Below are 22258 nucleotides of genomic sequence, written 5' to 3'. Positions count from 1 at the left end.
TTAGTTTTGTTCTTGGCCTCATAGGAGATAGTTGAGAATAGAGGTTGTTCCAGCCTTTTGTTTATGGATTATAAATTGGGAGCTCAGACCTATGTGGGATCCAGAGTCCCTGAGGAGCATCATTTACAAAGAAGAAAGAAAAGACTGTTCACAGCAGCTGAATGATACAGGGACACAGAAATACCCTATTATGTGCACAGCATTTCCCTAATGGGACTTCAGTCATAACTACCAGCAGGTGTCGTGTGGACTCTTCCCTAACCTCCCCCTGAAGGACTCAGGTATTGCCTATTAAAATCCTCTGCGGTACTCGATACCTCCACTGGATGGGCTTTCTATTGGATACTGCTGCAGCTGCATTAATATTGACATGCCTGGTAAGCCAGTGGAGGGGTGCTGCATAAGGTAAGACCTTTACACAGCACAGACACAGCCCAGAGGCTAATTGTAGGTACTCTGACACAGGTACAGCATAGCCTGGGGACTTAACTTGCTCCACTCATGTACAAATTTTCTCCATATCTTGTCCCTAACAGCTCTACTAACATTGGGAACACTATTAGGGAAACCTCTGACACTTTTTAACCCTCTAGCAGCTTTAGGGAACTGGCAATAGCTTAGTACATGATGCGGTTTAGTAGTGCAAGGCTGGGGAACACATTTTGACAGGTTTTATATACTTATTATGCACTATATTTTTATTTTTTTTTCAGAAAAAGCCAAAGTGTTGGTTTGTTTTTTCAATTATTCAAAGACACCAACTTTACAGTATCTCTGCCCCTCAATGTTCCCAGACTTTTCTCTCTCAATCCGGAGCATCTGTCACTAGATTTCAGCTACAATAGCTGGGGCCCACTTCTAAACAGATTCTAATCTGATTTTAAGTGCCTGCCAATCCCAAGAAAGGGGTGAGTACCTATACATGAGTTGCCAGGGGGTACTTATGGGCATCTTATTATTTCTGGAGGCTATAAAACTGATTACATTTGGAGATTGTGTAAGTGTCTGAAGGAGCGTTTTATAGTGTAGATAGCTTTCTACCAGTTTTTTTTGTATTGTTTATTATATAAGGTGTCATTGTATACTGTTATATAAGTACAAACATGGAACAAAATATTTCTATCCCCACTGATATTTCCATAGAGGAGTCAGTTACAGATATCCCTCTATATACATATATATGTTTATTTTGCAAAAATGTTCCAGTATGTCAGGTCACTCAAATCTGTGTGAATTGTATACCTCATATTTTGCCTGCTTATCAGTGGGAGCAGTCTAATATTCAGAGGGAATTCTCCCTGTACTTGACACTCATAGGGAAAATTGCTGTTTTTACTCCTGAAGCTAAAAATAAAATATACAAAATAGTGACTTTATTTAATGGCTGTCCCAAAACTAAGTAAACAGCAGTGTAAATCTGGGGTTTTAACTCTGAGGTAAATATGCAATATATTTCTTGTGCTGATAACCTTAAGGTTCAGAATTGATTACATCCTCTCTAAAGTTTTTTTTCCTATTGCAATTTGAAGGATTTATCTGTCGAAATCCTTTAGAGATAAGTATCTCTTTTATACCTGTGTTATGTGTAATTTATATGCACAGAGGTTCTTTCATGCAAATACTGAACATTGACCATGAGTATTTTTGCTATATATAGATATCCTTTAGAGATAAGATCTGTTGGTATCTCTTTATACCTATGTTATGTGTAATTTATATACACTAAGGTTCTTTCATGCAGATTTTCAACATTGGTCATGAATATTTTCATGGTTTATAGGGTTATTTTAGAAATAAGATCCATTGGCATCTATTTTTTCACTTTATGAGTGATTTATATGTATGCACTTCCATTTAGCATGCAGACACTAAGGGGCATATTTATCAATGTGTGAGCGGACATGATACAAAGTACCGTATAATGTCCGCTGCACATTAATAAATGTCGACTGCATACGCGGTCGGCATTTATCATTGCACCAGCAGTTCTTGTGAACTCCTGGTGCAATGCCGCCCCCTGCAGATTCACAGCCAATCGGCAGCTAGCAGGGGGTGTCAATCAACCCAATCGTATTTGATCAGGTTGATTTCTGTCTGCGGCCTCAGAGCAGTCGGACAAGTTATGGAGCAGCGGTCTTTAGACTGCTGCTTCATAACTTCTGTTTCTGGCAAGCCTGAAGGCTCGCCGGAAACAAGGGTCATCAAGCTCCATTCATAGCTTGATAAATAGGCCCCTAAGCATTAATTATGAATATTTTCATTAACTATGCACTTTGTATATTTACTTTGCGTATACGCGTTCTCTGCCTACTCTGGACATGGATTTATAAGTATTTAATGTGTGCTCTATATGTCATGCTCATTTAGTCAGGAAAGCCACATAACAGTCTAAATATGTGCAAATACTTAAGTAGGTGCATGTATACTACACCTGATGCTTATGTCATGTACTGATTTTTAAACAGGGGGGCGGTTTGAATTTCTTGAAGATTGCAAGAAGTTTTGTATCACTTTGATATAAGGTTACCAATCAGCATTCTGGAACTTCAAGCGATCTTTGGGCTAGTCAGCCCTGGTCTCTATTAAAGAAGGTAAAGTTTATCCATTTCCAGTCGGACAACATCATGGCAGTGTCTTACATAAATTGTAACAGGGGTTATTCGCAGTCCACTGGTTATGCAGGAAGTGTCTATTACTCTGACTTGTGCAGAGAGGAATTCTAGATCCCTATTCACAATCACAATACCAGCTGGGAGGTGGATCATTCCAGGAGTCGATCGGTCCATAGAAGAGAGTGGTCTCTTCATTAGACATTTTAATCCAATGGGTTTACAGGACATAGTTCTAACAGCCTCTCACTTAATCTCACATTTCCAAGCTATTGTGCAAGATCAAAAGATTCTAAGGTTCACATATTAGTTACCTTGGTATGTAAATGGGACTTTCATCAGACATACCTTTGTCCTTTGTTTTTATTCTTGGATCAAACAGGAGTCAACATAAGTAATATTAGTTGCTCCAGCCTGGCAACACAGGACTTGGTATGCAGACCTAGTGCAGATATCCTTTTGCTTTCCCTAGCTCTTTTTCTCTGAGACAGAATCTGTTGTCTCAAGATTCTTCTTTCTATCAAGATCTAAAATATCTGTTTTAATGGTGTGGAGTTTTGGGACATAGAGATTTATTTGATTCAGTCATTGAATCTTTTATGCAGGCCAGAATATATATTTTAAATGGTGTTCTTCCAGAGGGTTTTCTTGGTGTCCTTTAAAATGCATAGAATCCTTCAGTTTCCAGGATGCTCATGTCGTGTTTTCTGCCTTATCTCTTTTTCCATAGGAAGCTGGCTAAACTGAGGTTCAGGGGTAAATTTATCATGGTGTGGACAGACATGATCCGCTATAGCGAATCATGTCTGCCGCACATCTATAGATGCCGACAGCATACGCTGCGGGAACTTATCATTACACCAGCAGTTCTTATGAACTGCTGGTGCAATACCGCCCCCTGCAGATTTATGGCCGCTAGCAGGGGGTGTCAATCAATCTGATCGTATTCGATCAGGCTGATTACTGTCCCCCACCTCAGAGGTGGCAGATGAGTTAAGGACCGCTTAGGTCCGCTGCTTCCTAACTTCCGCTTCAGGCGGGACTGAAGCGGAGTGGGTCGGAAGCAGCATCCACTGCTTCATAAATCGACACCTCAGATTTTTGTTCAGGGGTTAGTTAGAATTAGGCCACTTTTGAAACCAATTTCTCCACCCTGGAATCTGAACTTACTTTTCTCTATATTACAAGGTTCTTTGTATAGCATTGCTATTGTCTATTAACTCTTTAGCATAAACAGTTTCTAAATCGTTAATCTTGCCTTGTGATTCTACATTTATTACTATTCACAAGGTGAAGGCTATACTTTATACTAAATATGATTTTATTCCAATGGAAAATACCAATCAAGAGCTGGTTGTTCCTTCATTGTGTTCAGATCCTGCTAACTCTAGGTAATGGATATTACATAATCTGACTATAGTAAACACTTTTAAGTTCTATCTCAAGGCAACTATAGATTTTAGTGAAACTTCTAGTTTGTTATTTCACGTCTAAATCTAGTAAGGGGCAGAAAGCTACTAAGGTAGCATTTGCGTCTTAACTCATCAGAAGGGATTCAAGACTTTCTTGACAGTGGGATTCAAGAGAAATTGCAACATTGTGGGTTTTTGAAAGATCATACATCTTTGGAGCAGATTTGCAAAGCTGCAACTTGTCATATTTGCATACTTTATATTGCTTATTTCTTAGAGGGTTTTGCTTTTTAGCGAGCAGCTTTTGACAGGAAAGTCCTTCAGGCAGCAGGGCAGCTAAATAAAAACTTTCAGAAAAATTGTCACACCTTTTCATTAGCTTGGGTATTAATCCCATATGTTATGGAAGACTGTGGACCATTATCATTTTACGAAAGAAAACAAAATCTATGCTTACCTGATAAATTCTTTATTTTGGAATGATGTTGGTCCACATGCCCCAGCTGTTTCAATTTTTGGGCGACAGTTCTAATGCTTTGCCTTTCCTACCTTTCTTTCCTATTCTATACTCGGCTATACGTAAAACTATTAGAGAGGTGGGAGGGTTTTAAAGCTCTTGTATGGGTTCTTGACCTCCTCCTAGTGGCGGGAAATATATCCTCTATGTTATGGTGGACTGTGGAACATTATCATTCCGAAAGAAAATAATTTATCGGGTAAGCATAAATTTTGTTTTTGCCACCACGTCCCAGGAAACACCAACAGGGCAGGCTTTTTGCTTCATTTCAGTTTGAGCCACCTGTGTTCAGTCAGAAATATATTGAAATCCTGTCCTGTTGGGAACTAAAAAGCACAGCTTTGACATTTTACAGGTCCCTCTGGCAGCGTTTGTACCACTCCTCAGCCTTGTCTAGATGAAAAAGGTAATCAGATTTTATTTTGTTTGCAGACGATGCATATAAAGAAGAATTGGAAAAGATCAAGTAAGGTAATTTCTGACTTTTAAAGCAGCAAATTACACACATTTAAGGATTAATTGTCAGGATAAAAGGGTTTAGAATGTATGAACCTTTGTTAACATTTCAGGTAGTCCACAATTATTGTTAGATTCATTTTTATGAGTATAACATGACAACTTGTGTTTTTAGTGGTAAACATAGTCTACACCAAACAGATTTTCTTGTTAACATATGCATGCTTGTTAAATGGCAATAACCTTATTGTCCTGCCAGAGTTTAAGTTCACACTCTGATGCAAAAACACCTAGAAATATAACTGACTTTCAATGACTTAAACTCTGTGATGCATGCTAGCAAAAGGCACGCAAGCACAAGCAAAAATTACTGCACCTTACTTAGTAGATCTGAATTTAACAAAAGAAGGTTCACCATTATTAGAAAGGAGCAAATAGTTTTTTCTATTTAGACTGAGATATCAAAAAGTGGGATTTTTTTTTGAGTGAGAACTTAAATCCTGGTACAATTGTTTTTGCCATGTGATGTCTCTAGTTTTTAATATATGCAATAAATTGTATTGCATATTAAAAATGAGTTTATGGGTTTGGCTGCAATGCGTTGCTTTATGTTGTAGCCAAGTTTTTAAGGTTACTAAGGACAATAATTTTCTGCAAAGCTCTGTAAATTTGGGACATTTCTGTATGAACTCTAAAATATGACTTTTTTTAAATTACATTAATTTCTATAATATATATATATATATATATATATATATATATATATATATATATATATATATATATATATATATCTCAAACCACATAAGATAGTTAATATGGAATGCACTGGACTAAATAAAAAAAATATGAAAAATGTCATAACAGAGATAAGTAGAGTGTCCATCAGGCACACAGGTTAAAGTTGTTAACAGACAGCATGCAAATCCTGTTGACTACAGCATTGGGGGGTTTTTTCCTTTAAAAAAAATGTCAGTCTTAACTCATATATAACTATTATAATTTAAAAAAAAAATGTAAAAAAAACTGTATAGTTTCATTTAACAGCAGTGTACTTTCTCAGCTGTGCTATTTAATCCATCACACTAGTGAAATGTGTTAACAAACAAGCTATCAATGTAAAGTGTCTTCAATAGAGTTGTACTTGCTCATAAACATAAATAATTTACAAGATAAAACAAATTGTTAATATTTTCACAAACTTTGGGTTTCTCACTGAAATTATTTACATTGTGCTTGTGCAATCATGGCACAAATAACTGTAAACATTTCTCTGGGATCACCTTTGTTCAGAAATAGTAGACATATATGACTTTGCCAAGGTTTTTTGGTAATTAGAAGGCCGCTAATTGCAGCTGCACACCACACTTCTATTATTCCCAGCAGTGAAGGGATAAATTTGGTAGCTTAAAAAGTTAATTTTAGCTTTAGTGTAGAGATTACCCTCCCACCTGACACTTCCCAACCCCTGATCCCTACCTGATCCCTTCCAAACAGCTCTCTTCCCTCCCCTCCCCCACTGCCCACTGGTAACCCCCATCTTAGGTACTGGCAGACAGTCTGCCAGTATGAAAATGTAAGTTTTTTGTGTTTTTTTTAATTATTTTTTTTTAATTTTATTTTCATGTTTTCAGTGCAGTGGATCCTCTTACCCCCAACCTCCCTTAACCCTTTCAAACAGCTCTTTAAACCTCCCCCCTCTATTAGCCACTATCTTAGGTACTGGCAGCTGTCTGCCAGTACCTATAAACTGTTTTGTTTTTTTAAATTTTTTTTTATTCTTTTTTTCTTTATTTTATTTTTTCTGTAGTGTAGTGACACCCCTCGATCATTAGGTAGGGTATCTCAAACACCCCAAACTCTTTTCTGAAGTGTAGCTGCCCCATCCCTCTCTGTCCCATTATTTATTTATTTTTTCCATAGCATAGGGCCCTGCCACTCCCTCCCCCTACTGCTGAGCCGCCCACCCATCACTCGCCTCTCGCCCACACCAACAGAAGATTGTTACAGACGGTTACACACACAGTGTCACCGTCTGTAACGATCACGCATCTGCCCTCATATGCAGCAGATGCATGGAGCTTAAGGAACTCCAGCTCTCGGCTGTAATTTAACAGCCGAGACTGCTGGAGCTTCCTGAAGCTGAGACGTATATATATATATATATATATATATATATATAAAAATATATGTCTTGCGGTACAATAGCATCTTATTGGGTGAAGGGGTTAAAGGGATATGAAAACCAAATTTTTTCTTTCATGACTCAGATAGAGCATGCGATTTTAAGCATCTCCTAGCTTACATTCCTGCTTTTCATATAAAGATTCCAAGAGAACGAAAAAATATATATTAGGAGTAAATTAGAAAGATGCTTAAAATTGCAGGCCCTATCTGAATCATGAAAGAAGAAATGTGGGTTTCAAATCCCTTTAAGGGCTCAGCATAAATTGGCTATAAAAAATACAAATAATAATATATTACCTAAACATGTCCAGTGGGTGGGGCTAATTTTAGGCAAGATTTCAGGGTACCCTTTAATTATTGTTCTCCTCTCCAAATTGTGGCCACCTTGTTTTCCCACCCACCATAGGTCCCTAAAGCACATCATTTTTGTTCTGCTTTTTTCTGTGAGCACAAAATAAGGCCACATGGGCCACCAATTGGCCATCTCTGGTTTAGAGTCCTGCTACTAATGTTGTCATTGATACACCTGTCTACAGCACCAATAAAAGGCAATGTTAATTTAACCATATATGCTGAAAACAGCTGAAATTGTTACGCTCTACAAGTAAATAATAATAATAAGACTATGGTACAATATGTGGTGAAAGAAAATATTCTTGCTCAATGTTGAATCACTATTTAATAGTAATGAACCTTACTGAACACATTTCCTGAATGTATTGGTTGAGAGATGAATGTACCATTAAATAAAATAGTATGAATGGTTTCAGAGCTCCATCTAGTGGACTTAATGCAAAGTACACACATAACATGCTAACTTGAAGACTTGGGGCCGATGATCAAATGTTTGCCACCAAAAACTTGAAAAACCATGTTTAGCCTTGCAGGGGTAGACCTCGTTAAATTCTATTAAAAATGGGCCTGCAAGTGTCAAGCTGTCTCCAATAGAAATAATGAGAGTTTCTGCTATGTAAAAGTTCACAATGGAGGAGGAAGTACACATGGAGAACCCAGCGTATGTTTAAACTTGTTTAATATTACACCTATTGCAAATCAAAATACACTGTTTTCAGTGCACTGTACCTTAAATTCACTTTTATTTTCCTATGCATAGGATAAAAGAAATCACCATTTTTTATTTGTAATTTATTACAGAATTATGAAAACATATAATAAAATACCAATTATAGTGCTCTTTGTTTGATGCCGCTACCAGAGACAGGCAGCAGAAGCATTTTTAATATTTTTGTTTGTCATCACTGTTCCTATTACTGGACTCCTCTTGTTCTTAAAAGGTAGTGACAGATTGACTTAGGGTCCAAGCCCACATTTCGAGATAAGACATCCATTAAACTGGAATGCAGTTAAAGGGACATGACACCCCAGGTTTTACATGATTCAGATACAGCTTTCAATTTTAAACAAATGTCAAATGTATTTCTATTATCAAATTTGCTTCATTCCCTCAGTATCCTTTGTTAAAAAAGCAGCAATGCACTATTGGAAGCTAACTGAGCCAATGACAATATTATATGATATGATTCTCAACTAAGGATACCAAGAAAACAAAGCAAATTAGATAAAATAAGTAAATTGAAAAGTTGTTTAAAATCACATGGTCTATCTGATCCATGAAACTTTAATTTTGACTTTACTGCCCCTTTAAGTACACAGTTATGGGGTACAATAAACAGAAGACAATTACATAAATCATAACGGTAGAGGACCCTGCCCTTGAGTCACTGTAAGCCATAAACCATATTTACATAAAATGATAAACAGGACAGGTGGACTCATGAGCTTAATTTCTAAATTAAGTACATGGGAAGTTGAGGGAGAGGGAAACATAAGTAGTAGAGACATCTTAAAGTAAGTTATATATGTTTTAAGGAACACTTGATGTTTTTAAAACTAGGGTAAAGTCACTGAGCGAGGCAAGGAGTTCCAGGTGACAGGTGTGAGAAAGTAGTGAGAAATGAGGAGAGAAGAAGGTCTTTGGCAGAGTAGAGGGGGAGGGTTGTGGAGTATTCACAGACAAAGACAGAGATATAATGGGGTGCAGTTTTGGTGAGGGCTTTGTATGTTATGGTCAAAATTTTGAATTTTATTCTTGAGGCTAAGGGAAGCCAATGGAGGTGTTGGCAAAGAGGTGCAGCAGATGTGGCGCAAGCCTGGCAGAGGATGTTGGATTGCAATGTGCACATGCTGTAGCTTGGGAGACCAGAGAAGACAGAATTGTAATAGTCAATGAGTCAATGATAAGGGAGTGGATAAGAATTTTAGTTGTGTCTTGAGTGAGGAAATTACAGATTTTAGAGATATTTTTAAGGTGGAAGTGGCAGCTTTTAGCTAAGGACTTAAAGGAATATAAAACCAAAAATGTTTCTTTTGTTATTCAGACAGAACATACCATTTAAAAAAAGTTTCTAATTTACTTGTATTATAAAATTTGCTTCATTCCCATGATATTCTGTGTTGAAGAGATACCTTCAGAAACTGTAAGTGGATCTTCGGGGGTTAGTGTTAGGGCACCGAAAAAGAGCTAAATGCCCTTTTAAGGGCAATGCCCATCCAAATGCCCTTTTCAGGGCAATGGGGAGCTTAGGTTTTTTTTTAGGTAGGTTTTTATTTGGGGGGTTTGGTTGTGTGGGTGGTGGGTTTTACTGTTGGGGGTGGTATTTGTATTTTTTTTACAGGTAAAAGAGCTGATTTCTTTGGGGCAATGCCCCGCATAAGGCCAGGGTTTTTTTTATTTTGGGGGGCTTTTTATTTTCATAGGGCTCTTAGATTAGGTGTAATTAGTTTAAATATTTGATCATTTATTTTTTATTTTGTGTAACTTAGTGTTTTTTTGTGTAACTTTGTGTAACTTACGAGTTTTGTGTTAAGCTAAAAAAGCAGTGTTTACAGGTCCTAACCCTGCTTTTTCACTTCCGCTGGTATTACGAGTCTTGCAGGTTTAGGGGCACCGCACACTTTTTTGGCTTTTCTGTAAACCGACTTACGTAAAGTTCGTAAACCCTTTTTCTTATGGGACTTAGATAGCGCCGGTATTACGAGTTTGTCCTGGGAGGCCAAAAAGTGAGCGGTACACCCTCTACCTCCAAGATTCCTAACGCATTTTAAAGTCAGTAGTTATGAGTTTTACACTACAACGCTGTAGCATAAAACTCATAACTAAAGTGCTAAAAAGTACACTAACACTCATAAACTATTAAACCCTAAACCGAGGCCCTCCCACATCGCAAACACTATAATAAAATTTTTAACCCCTAATTTGCCGCTCCGGACATCGCCGCCACTAGAATAAACATATTAACCCCTATACCGCCGCACTCCCACCTCGCAAGCACTAGTTAAATATTATTAACCCCTAATCTGCCGCCCCTAACATTGCCGCCACCTACATTATACTTATTAACCCCTAATCTTCCACTCCGGACATCGCCACCACCTACATTATACTTACTAACCCCTAATCTGCCGCCCCTAACATCGCCGCAACCTACATTATATTTATTAACCCCTAATCTGCTGCCCCCAACATCGCCGCCTCCTACCAACATTTATTAACCCCTAATCTGCCATCCCCAACGTCTCCGCCACTATTCTAAATTTATTAACCCTTTAAACCTAAGTCTAACCCTATCCCTAACACCCCCTAACTTAAATATAATTTAAATAAATCTAAATAAAATTACTATCATTAACTAAATTATTCCTATTTAAAACTAAATACTTACCTATAATATAAACCCTAAGCTAGCTACAATATAACTAACAGTTACATTGTATCTATCTTAGGGTTTATTTTTATTTTACAGGCAAGTTAGTATTTATTTTAACTAGGTAGAATAGTTATTAAATAGTTAATAGCTATTTAATAACTACCTAGCTAAAATAAATACAAATTTACCTGGAAAATAAAACCTAACCTAAGTTACACTAACACCTAACACTACACTACAATTAAATAAATTACCTAAATTAAACACAATTAAATAAATTAAATAAAACTAGCTAAATCACAAAAAAACAACAACACTCAATTACAGAAAATAAAAAACAAATTACAAGATCTTTAAACTAATTACACCTAATCTAATAGCCCTATCAAAATAAAAAAAGCCCCCCCAAAATAAAAAAACCCTAGCCTAAACTAAACTATCAATAGCCCTTAAAAGGGCTTTTTGCGGGGCATTGCCCCAAAGAAATCAGCTCTTTTACCTGTAAAAAAAAAACCAAACAACCCCCTGAACAGTAAAACCCACCACCCAGACAACCAACCCCCCAAATAAAACCCTAACTAAAAAACCTAAGTTCTCCATTGCCCTGAAAAGGGCATTGCCCTTAAAAGGGCATTTAGCTCTATTGCTGCCCAAAGCCCTAACCTAAAAATAAAACCCAACCAATACATCCTTAAAAAATCCTAACACTAACCCCCGAAGATTCACTTACCGGGAGAAGCCTTCATCCAAGCGGCAAGATGTCCTCAAGGAAGCCAGCAGAAGTGGTCCTCCAGACGGGCAGAAGTCTTTATCCAGACGGCATCTTCTATCTTCATGCAATTAGCCAATAGGGTTGAGCTGGCATTCTATTGGCTGTTCCAATCAGCCATTAGAATGTGAGCTCAATCCTATTGGCTGATTGGAAAAGCCAATAGGATTGAAGTTCAATCCTATTGGCTGATTGCATCAGCCAATAGGATTTTTTCTACCTTAATTCCAATTGGCTGATAGAATTCTATCAGCCAATCGGAATCTAAGGGATGTCATCTTGGATGACGTCACTTAAAGAGATATTCATTCTGAAGAAGACGTCGTTTGAAGAGGATGCTTCGCGCCGGATGTCTTGAAGATGGAGCTGCTCTGCGTCGGAAGGATGAAGATAGAAGATGCCGTCGGGATAAAGACTTCTGCCCGTCTGGAGGACCACTTCTGCCCGTCTGGAGGACCACTTCTGCCGGATTCGTTGAGGACATCTTGCCGCTTGGATGAAGACTTCTCCCGGTATATGAATCTTCAGGGGTTAGTGTTAGGATTTTTTAAGGGTGTATTGGGTGGGTTTTATTTTTAGGTTAGGGCTTTGGGCAGCAATAGAGCTAAATGCCCTTTTAAGGGTAATGCCCGTCCAAATGTCCTTTTCATGGCAATGGGGAGCTTAGGGTTTTTTAGTTAGGCTTTTATTTGGGTGGTTGGTTGTGTGGGTGGTGGGTTTTACTGTTGGGGGGGTTGTTTTCTTTGGGGCAATGCCCCACAAAAGGCCCTTTTAAGGGCTATTGATAGTTTAGTTTAGGCTAGGGTTTTTTATTATTGGGGGGGGGGGGTTATTTTGATAGGGCTATTAGATTAGGTGTAATTGGTTTAAAGATCTTGTAATTTGTTTTTTATTTTCTGTAATTTAGTGTGTTTTTTGTGATTTAGCTAATTTTATTTAATTTATTTAATTGTATTTAATATAGGGAATTGATTTAATTGTAGTGTAGGTGTTATTTTAACATAGGTTAGGTTTTATTTTACAGGTCAATTTGTATTTATTTTAGCTAGGTAGTTATTAAATAGCTAATACCTATTTAATAACTATTCTACCTAGTTAAAATAAATACAAACTTGCCTGTAAAATAAAAATAAACCCTAAGCAAGCTACAATGTAACTATTAGGTATATTGTAGCTATCTTAGGGTTTATTTTATAGGTAAGAATTTAATTTTAAATAGGAATAATTTAGTTAATGATAGTAATTTTCTTTAGATTTATTTTAATTATATTTAAGTTAGGGGGTGTTAGGGTTAGACTTAGGTTTAGGGGTTAATAAATTTAGCATAGTGGCGGCGACGTTGGGGTCGGCAGATTAGGGGTTAGTAAATGTAGAAGGTGAACACAGAAGTATAGCGCTAATAACTAAAAGAGAACTAGGCCACTCTAAAACAATCACCCCAGGACTGTCACGATAGGAACAAAAAGTTTAGGAAAAAAGAGGGCGCTAAAAGCTAAGTTCCCACCACACTTAGTCAAATAACAAGAGATACAACGATATTAAAATTGATACCTTTACTTCACAATAAAATACAATTAGTTACAACAATAAACATTAAAAATGAATATAATGTTATAGAAGGGACGTCTCCCTTAAAAAACTGGATTACCACCTTAAAATATGTGAATGAAATTCTTTATAAAATGTTTTAAAAGAGCGTTATAGTAAGATTCAGCAAAAAATGTTATAATGTTAATATCGATCTTGAGTGAACTGGTCACAATCTTTGCAACAGAGTTTCTTAATGTTAGCTGATCAAAAAGTGCTACAGTTCATCAGATAGTGTAGATCAAGATCTCAGAGGGAATAATTTAAAAGGTTTTTTCCCCTGCCTCTCATGTAGGGCTTGTAAGTACAGTAGTAAAATTAGTTCTATCCACATAACAGGGACAAATGCAGATTTTAAAATTAAAGATATCATAAGATGTTCTCACAAAGGTATCATATATCTTTTAAAATGTTCATGTGATTTATTTTATATTGGAGAGACCACCAGACTTTTACGTGACAGGATCAGAAAACATCTCTGCAATATTGAAAAAGGGAATTTAGACACCCACCTATACAAGCACTTTAGAGAGATCCACAAAAATAATTTACAGCATCTAAAATATTGGGGAATATGTAAGGTCAGAGGAGACTGGAGAGGAGGGGATTTCGAGAGTAAATAACTTAAAAAAGAAGCCGAACTAATTTATAAATTTGATACCCATTTCCCCCGAGGCCTTAATTCAGAGATAGACCTATCCCCTTTTTTAGGAATCAAGATATGATTAACTTATAATTAACACACAGACAACATATGAAAATATCTTAAACTGACAACATCAACTCCAAAATGATTTTAAAAGACAAAAAATCTTTTAGAATTTTAGAAATTAAAAGGAAAAATAATTTTAGAACATTTAGGAATTTTTAGAAGGTTTTACAATTTGATTAATTTATTATAGTTCAGATAAAATATTATGTCCATTTTTATAAGGTTGTATTAAATATAATGTAAATTATTCTCTACTCTCTAGAACAATTTAGTATATAAGCTAATGGTGATAAGCTGATGTCTAATGAATTTTAAATAATTCTTATGATGATTTTTTATTATGTAATAGTTGATTAAACTATCTATTTTAATAGATATGAAACATATATTTTAAATTTTAATATTTTTTTTAACGTGAAATACCACCTCTGGTTTTACCACCTTAACTTAGTATTTAACACATATTAACATATCTCTAAGTTTGAGCGCAATAAATATCCATAAATAATATATGATTCAGCTTTTTATTTGATCGAATGAATGACCAATTGAAAATGAATATAATAAACCACCTTAAGTACAAGCAAGCCTGATCAAATTCCACCTTTAATTGGAAAGACTCACAACCAATGAACACATTTCAATGAACATTTAAATCTTGCCCCGGGAACTAACCGGTATCTTGAAAAAGCCCTATCGGGTGAAACGCGTAGACTTACTTTGTGTTGTTCCCAGCTAAGGACTTTATTCTATTTTCCAAATCTAGGTACCTAGTTTTACTTTTTAGCCCGTGCGTGTTCCCCGCTAAATGCGGGTCTGTGGATATCCTTTCTCCCCTTGGAATCCTGCAATATCTGGCGCATAAGAAGTTTGGTAAAAGCAGTCTCCAATCACGCTGACCGGGTTCAGCCGACTCAAGCATAAGGATTTTGGAGTAAAAAAAGCAGTATCCAATCACGCTGACCTGGTTCAGCCGACTCAAGCAAGTAAGAAAGGTTGCTAACACATTGGAAGATATCGCCTACTTATAATAATCTCCAACAGTGTGAGCCAACAAACCGTTATCACAGTCATTTGGATAAGTGTGAGTACAAAGGAAACCTGATTTTAAGGTGTTTAACATGATCGCTTAACAACTTATGAACAACCTAATTAAACTTATCTCATGCTGACACTATCTGATGAACTGTAGCACTTTTTGATCAGCTAACATTAAGAAACTCTGTTGCAAAGATTGTGACCAGTTCACTCAAGATCGATATTAACATTATAACATTTTTTGCTGAATCTTACTATAACGCTCTTTTAAAACATTTTATAAAGAATTTCATTCACATATTTTAAGGTGGTAATCCAGTTTTTAAGGGAGACGTCCCTTCTATCACATTATATTCATTTTTAATGTTTATTGTTGTAACTAATTGTATTTTATTGTGAAGTAAAGGTATCAATTTTAATATCGTTGTATCTCTTGTTATTTGACTAAGTGTGGTGGGAACTTAGCTTTTAGCGCCCTCTTTTTTCCTAAACTTTTTGTTAGTAAATGTAGGTAGGTTGCAGTGACATTGGGGGAGGGAGATTAGGGGTTAATAAATATAATGTAGGTGTCGGCGATGTTGGGGGCAGCAGATTAGGGATTAATAAATATAATGTAGGTGGCGGTGATGTCCGGAGCGGCAGATTAGGGGTTAATAAGTATAATATAGATGTTGGCGATGTTGGGGGCGGCAGATTAGGGGTGTGTAGACTTGGGGTTCATGTTAGGGATAGGGGTAAACATAAAATGTGTTTCCCCATATGAGCACGTACGACCAGCTCACCGCTGACTTATTATTTGAGTAGGATTAGGTTTTTATCTATATAATATATTTAATATAGTTTAATGTAATTTTAGTATAACAGTTAGGCTAGATTAATTATTAGTTTAATATAGTTTAATGTAATTTTAGTATAATAGTTAGGGTAGGTTAATTAGTAGTTTAATATAGTTTAATTTAAATCTAAAGGTAAGTTTTAATTTATTATAAGATAGGGATGAGTTAATATTTAGCGTAAAGTTAGCGGGTTGTTAGGTTCAAGGGTTAATAGGTTAATTTAGTTTATGGCGATGTAGGGGGCTGGTGGTTTAGGGGTTAATAGGTTTAGTAAGTGGTAGTGATGTGGGAGGCCAGGGGTTTAGGGGTTAATATATTTATATAGTTGCGGTGGGCTCCGGGTGCGGCGGGATAGGGGTTAATACTTTTATGTGGGTGGCGGCGGTGTCGGGGAGAGGCAGATTAGGGGTTAATAAGTATAATGTAGGGGGCGGCAGATTAGGAGTCAATAAGTGTAGGTAGGTGGCGGCGGTGTCGGGGCTACAGATTAGGGGTTAATAAGTATAATGTAGGTGGCGGCGGTGTAGGGGGCGGCAGATTAGGGGTTAATAAGTGTAGGTAGGTGGCGGCAGTGTCGGGGTGGCAGATTAGGGGTTAATACTATAATGTAGGTGGCGGCAATGTCGGACGGCAGATTAGGGTTGCTTAGACTTGGGGCTTATGTTAGGGTGTTAGCTGTAAACATAACTTTTATTCTCCCATAGGAATCAATGGAATATCGGGCAGCAGCGAACATGAGCTTTCGCTGCTTTCAGACTCCCATTGATTCCTATGGCATCTGCTGTCTCCAGGGTGGCGGATTGAAAAGCAGGTACGCTGGGCCAGAATAGTGATGAACATACCTTGTAGATATTTGATAACTAGCAAAAGTAGTCAGATAGTGCTGAATTTGCTTTCAAAACATCTGTAATGACCTAAGCATCGATCTGTGTCGGACTGAGACCGGCGGATCGTATGTTACGTCACAGATTTCAACTTTTGCCGGTCTGTAGGCTTTGATAAAGAAGGTGAATCAGGCTTGTCACAATTACGCTGCGAAATTCCAGCGTATTTGCATTTGACAGCTTGTAAAATAGGCCTCACAGTGTCACCGTCTGTAACGAACACGCATCGGCCCTCATATGCAGCAGATGCATGGAGCTTAAGAAACTCCTGAAGCTGAGACGTGTGTATATGTATACTTGCGTTACGATAGCATCTTATTGGGTGAAGGGGTTAAAGGGATATGAAAACCAATTTTTTTCTTTCATGATTCAGATAGAGCATGCGATTTTAAGCATCTCCTAAGCTTACATTCCTGCTTTTCATATAAAGATTCCAAAAGAATGAAAACAATTATATTAGGAGTAAATTAGAAAGATGCTTAAAATTGCAGGCCCTATCTGAATCATGAAAGAAGAAATGTGGGTTTCATATCCCTTTAAGGGCTCAGCATAAATTGGCTATAAAAAATACAAATAATAATATATTACCTAAACATGTCCAGTGGGTGGGGCTAATTTTAGGCAAGATTTCAGGGTACCCTTTAATTACTGTTCTCCTCTCCAAATTGTGGCCACCTTGTTTTCCCACCCACCATAGGTCCCTAAAGCACATAATTTCTGTTCTGCTTTTTTCTGTGAGCACAAAATAAGGCCACATGGGCCACCAATTGGCCATCTCTGGTTTAGAGTCCTGCTACTAATGTTGTCATTGATACACCTGTCTACAGCACCAATAAAAGGCAATGTTAATTTAACCATATATGCTGAAAACAGCTGAAATTGTTACGCTCTACAAGTAAATAATAATAATAAGACTATGGTACAATATGTGGTGAAAGAAAATATTCTTGCTCAATGTTGAATCACTATTTAATAGTAATGAACCTTACTGAACACATTTCTTGAATGTATTGGTTGAGAGATTAATGTACCATTAAAAAAACTAGTATGAATGGTTTCAGAGCTCCATCTAGTGGACTTAATGCAAAGTACACACATAACATGCTAACGTGAAGACTTGGGGCCGATGATCAAATATTTGCCACCAAAAACTTGAGAAACCATGTTTAGCCTTGCAGGGGTAGACCTCATTAAATTCTATTAACAATGGGCCTGCAAGTGGCAAGCTGTCTCCCATAGAAATAATGAGAATTTCTGCTATAAAAAAGTTCACAATGGAGGACGAAGTACACATGGAGAACCCGGCGTATGTTTAAACTTGTTTAATATTACACCTATTGCAAATCAAAATACACTGTTTTCAGTGCACTGTACCTTAAATTCACTTTTATTTTACTATGCATAGGATAAAAGAAATCACCATTTTTTATTTGTAATTTATTACAGAATTATGAAAACATATAATAAAATACCAATTATAGTGCTCTTTGTTTGATGCCGCTACCAGAGACAGGCAGCAGATGTGGCGCAAGCCTGGCAGAGGATGTTGAATTGCAATGTGCACATGCTGTAGCTTGGGAGACAAGAGAAGACCGAATTGTAATAGTCAATGAGTTAATGATAAGGGAGTGGATAAGAATTTTAGTTGTGTCTTGAGTGAGGAAATTACTGATTTTAGAGATATTTTTAAGGTGTAAGCAGCAGAAGTTAGCTAAGGAATATGAAACCCAAAAATGTTCTTTTGTTATTCAGACAGAGGATACTATTTAAAAAAAGTTTCTAATTAACTTCTATGATAAAATTTGCTTCATTCCCATGATATGCTGTGTTGAAGAGATGCATAGATAGGCATCTGGAGCACTACATCACAGGAAATAGCACTATATAGTGCTTGTGTCATTGGATAACATTTGTGTAAAACTGTTGCCATATAGTGCTCCTGAAATGGGCCGGCCCCTAAGCATACTTTCCTGCTTTTCAACAAAGAACATTTATAATAGAAGTAAATTAAAGTTGTTTAAAACCGAATGCTGTATCTAAATCATAAAATAATTTATTTGGGTTTCATTTCCCTTTAATATGGAGAGCCAAAGAAAGTTCTGAGTCAAGTGTGACCCCCAAGGCAGCAGGCCTGAGGCGATTGCAAAGTTGTCCACAGAAAGTGAGATTTGGTTAATGGGAAGATTGGTAGAGAGAGGAAATAGAAGGAGTTCAGCTTTAGAGAGGTCCAGCTTTAGGTAGTGAGAAGTCATCCAGGATGAGATATTAGCTAGGCAGCTGGTGACATGAGTCAGCAGGGAAGAGGAAATGTCTGGTGCGGAAAGGTAGATTTGAGTGTCATCAGCATAAAGATGGTACTGAAACACACAGTACGTAATTAAAGAGCCTAGAGATAATGTGTAGACTGAGAAAAGAAAGGTACCTAGAACTGGGCCGTGAGGTACCCCAATAGAGAGGGGTAGAGGGGAGAGGGAGAGCTTGAGAAGTATACACTGAAGGTATGGTTAGAAAGGTAGGAAGAGAGCCACAGTAGAGCTGTGTCACAAATAACCATAGATAGAAGCAGATATATATATATATATATATATATATATGTGTGTGTGTATATATATATATATATATATATATATATATATATACTGTACATATACTGCATATATATATATATATATATAGTAAACATAGAACGTCACCAATCCCCCACATCGCAAACTACCTAACAAACGTATTAACCGCTAAACCGCCACCCCCATTGCAAACACCTATTTAAAATATTAACCCAAAATCTGCCAACCCCCCACAATGCAAACTATCTAATAAAACCATTAACCCCTAAACCGCCAACCCCCTATAACACAAACTATTAAACTAAAAACGAAGCCCCCTAACCTAGCACCCCCTGACTGACCCCCAATTAAACTACAATTAAATAAAATTAAAAAGATACTAACTACATTAAAAATAAAAAAAATTGCAAAAAATAAAAAACCTAATTTACATAAAACCCTAACATTACAGAAAAAAAACTAGAATTGCAGAAAAAACAACAGCTAGCATTACAGAAAATAACAAACTAACGGCTAGATTACGAGTTTTGCATTATGAGTGAAAAAGCAGCGTTTTGGCTTTTTTTTTACTACCGCTGCTATTAGTCTTGTAGGTACAGCTGTCCCGCACACTTTTTTGGGCGTAACGCAACGCAACTACCGCAGCTTTCAAAAAGTCCTTTTTCATTGGGACTTCCATAGCGCTGGTATTACGAGTTTGCCTGTCTGGCCAAAAAGTGAGCGGCACAGCCTATAACTACAAGATCTGTACCATAAACTAAAAGACAGTAGTTATGGCTTTTATGTTACAACGTCGTAACATAAAACTCATAACTAAAGTGCTAAAAGGTACACTTACACCCATAAACTATCTATTAACCCCTAAACGAGGCCCTCCCGCATTGCAAACACTAAAATAAAATTATTAACCCCTAATCTGCCGCTCCTTACATCGCCGCCACTATAATAAACATATTAACGCCTAAACTGCCGCACTCCTGCATCGTAAACACTAGTTAAATATTATTAACCCCGAATCTGCTGCCCCTAACATCTCCGCAACCTACATTACTGTTATTAACCCCTAATCTGCCGCCCCCTGACATCGTCGCCACCTACCTACACTTATTAAACCCTAATCTTCCACCCCCTAACATCGCTGCCACCTACATTACACTTATTAACCCCTAATCTGCCGCCCCCAACGTCGCCTCCACTATATTAAAGTTATTAACCCCTAAACCTAACCCTAAGTCTAACCCTAACACCCCTAACTTTAATATAATTAAAATAAATCTAAATAAAAATGATTATCATTAACTAAATAATTCCTATTTAAAACTAAATACTTACCTGTAAAATAAACCCTAAGCTAGCTACAATATAACTAATAGTTACATTGTATCTATCTTAGGTTTCATTTTTATTTCACAGGTAAGTTTGTATTTATTTTAACTAGGTTGATTAGGTTGTAAATAGTTTATTAAATATTTATTAACTACCTATTAAAAATAAATACAAATTTACCTGTGAAATAAAACCTAACCTGTCTTACAGTTAAACCTAACATTACACTAAAATTAAATAAATGACATTAATGAAATACAATTAACTAAATTACAAAAAAATAAAAAAGAAATTATAAAATATTTAAACTAATTACACCTAATCTAATAGCTCTATCAAAATAAAAAATCCCCCCCCCCCAAAATAAAAAGAACCCTAGCCTACACTAAACTGCCAATAGCCCTTAAAAGGTCCTTTTGCGGGGCATTGCCCCAAAGAAATCAGTTCTTTTACCTGTAAAAAAAAATACAAACAACCCCCCAACAGTAAAACCCACCACCCACACAACCAAACCCCCCAAATAAAATCCTATCTAAATAAACCTAAGCTCCCCATTGCCCTGAAAAGGGCATTTGTATGGGCATTGCCCTTAAAAGGGCATTTAGCTCTTTTGCGGTGCCCAAAGTACCTAATCTAAAAATAAAACCTACCCAATAAACCCTTAAAACAAACTAACACTAACCCCCGAAGATCCACAGTTTTTGAAGACTGGGCATCCATCCTCATCCAGCCGGGAGAAGTCTTCATCCAAGCGGCAAGAAGTCCTTAACGAAGCCGGGAGAAGTCTTCATCCAAGCGGCAAGAAGTCATCCTCCAGGCAGGCAGAAGTCTTTATCCAGACGGCATCTTCTATTTTCATTCGTCAGGAGCAGAGGGGGTCCATCTTCAAGACATCCGGCGAGGAGCATCCTCTTCATACGGTCCCAGCCGTACACTGAAGGTTCCCTTTAAGGGATGTCATCCAAGATGGTGTCCCTTGAATTCCAATTGGCTGATAGAATTCTATCAGCTAATCGGAATTAAAGGGTAAAAAATCCTATTGGCTGATGCAATCAGCCAATAGGATTGAGCTTCAATCCTATTGGCTGACCCAATCAGCCAATGGGATTGAGCTCGCATTCTATTGGCTGTTCCAATCAGCCAATAGAATGTGAGCTCAATCCTATTGGCTGATTGCATCAGCCAATAGGATTTTTTACCCTTTAATTCCACTTGGCTGAATTCTATCAGCCAATTGGAATTCAAGGGACACCATCTTGGATGACATCCCTTAATGGGAACCTTCAGTGTACGGCTGGGACCATATGAAGAGGATGCTCCGCGCCAGATGTCTTTTAGATGGACCCGCTCCACGCGGGAAGGATGAAGATAGAAGATGCCGGCTGGATGAAGACTTCTGCCCACCTGGAGGACGACTTCTTGCCGCTTGTATGAAGACTTCTCCCGGCTGGATGAGGATGGATGTCTGGTCTTCAAAAACTGTAAGTGGATCTTCGGGGGTTAGTGTTAGTTTTTTTTAAGGGTTTATTGGGTGGGTTTTATTTTTAGATTAGGGACTTTGGGCACCGTAAAAGAGCTAAATGCCCTTTTAAGGGCAATGCCCATACAAATGCCCTTTTCAGGGCAATGG

At 37.2% G+C, this 22258-nt stretch overlaps 1 protein-coding gene across 1 annotated transcript in view; it reads left to right on the top strand.

Moving 5' to 3' along the window:
- MCTP1 (multiple C2 and transmembrane domain containing 1) overlaps nt 1-22258 on the top strand; it is a 1142062-nt gene that overhangs the window by 270459 nt on the left and 849345 nt on the right. Inside the window, exon 6 of the mRNA XM_053701494.1 lies at nt 4971-5009. Within this exon, the coding sequence (XP_053557469.1) occupies nt 4971-5009 (39 nt within the window). The remainder of the gene's footprint in view (nt 1-4970; nt 5010-22258) is intronic.

This window comes from Bombina bombina, chromosome 2, assembly GCF_027579735.1.
Source record: "Bombina bombina isolate aBomBom1 chromosome 2, aBomBom1.pri, whole genome shotgun sequence".
Classification (NCBI taxonomy): Eukaryota; Metazoa; Chordata; class Amphibia; order Anura; family Bombinatoridae; genus Bombina; species Bombina bombina.
This window is presented reverse-complemented; position numbering and strand designations above follow the sequence as displayed.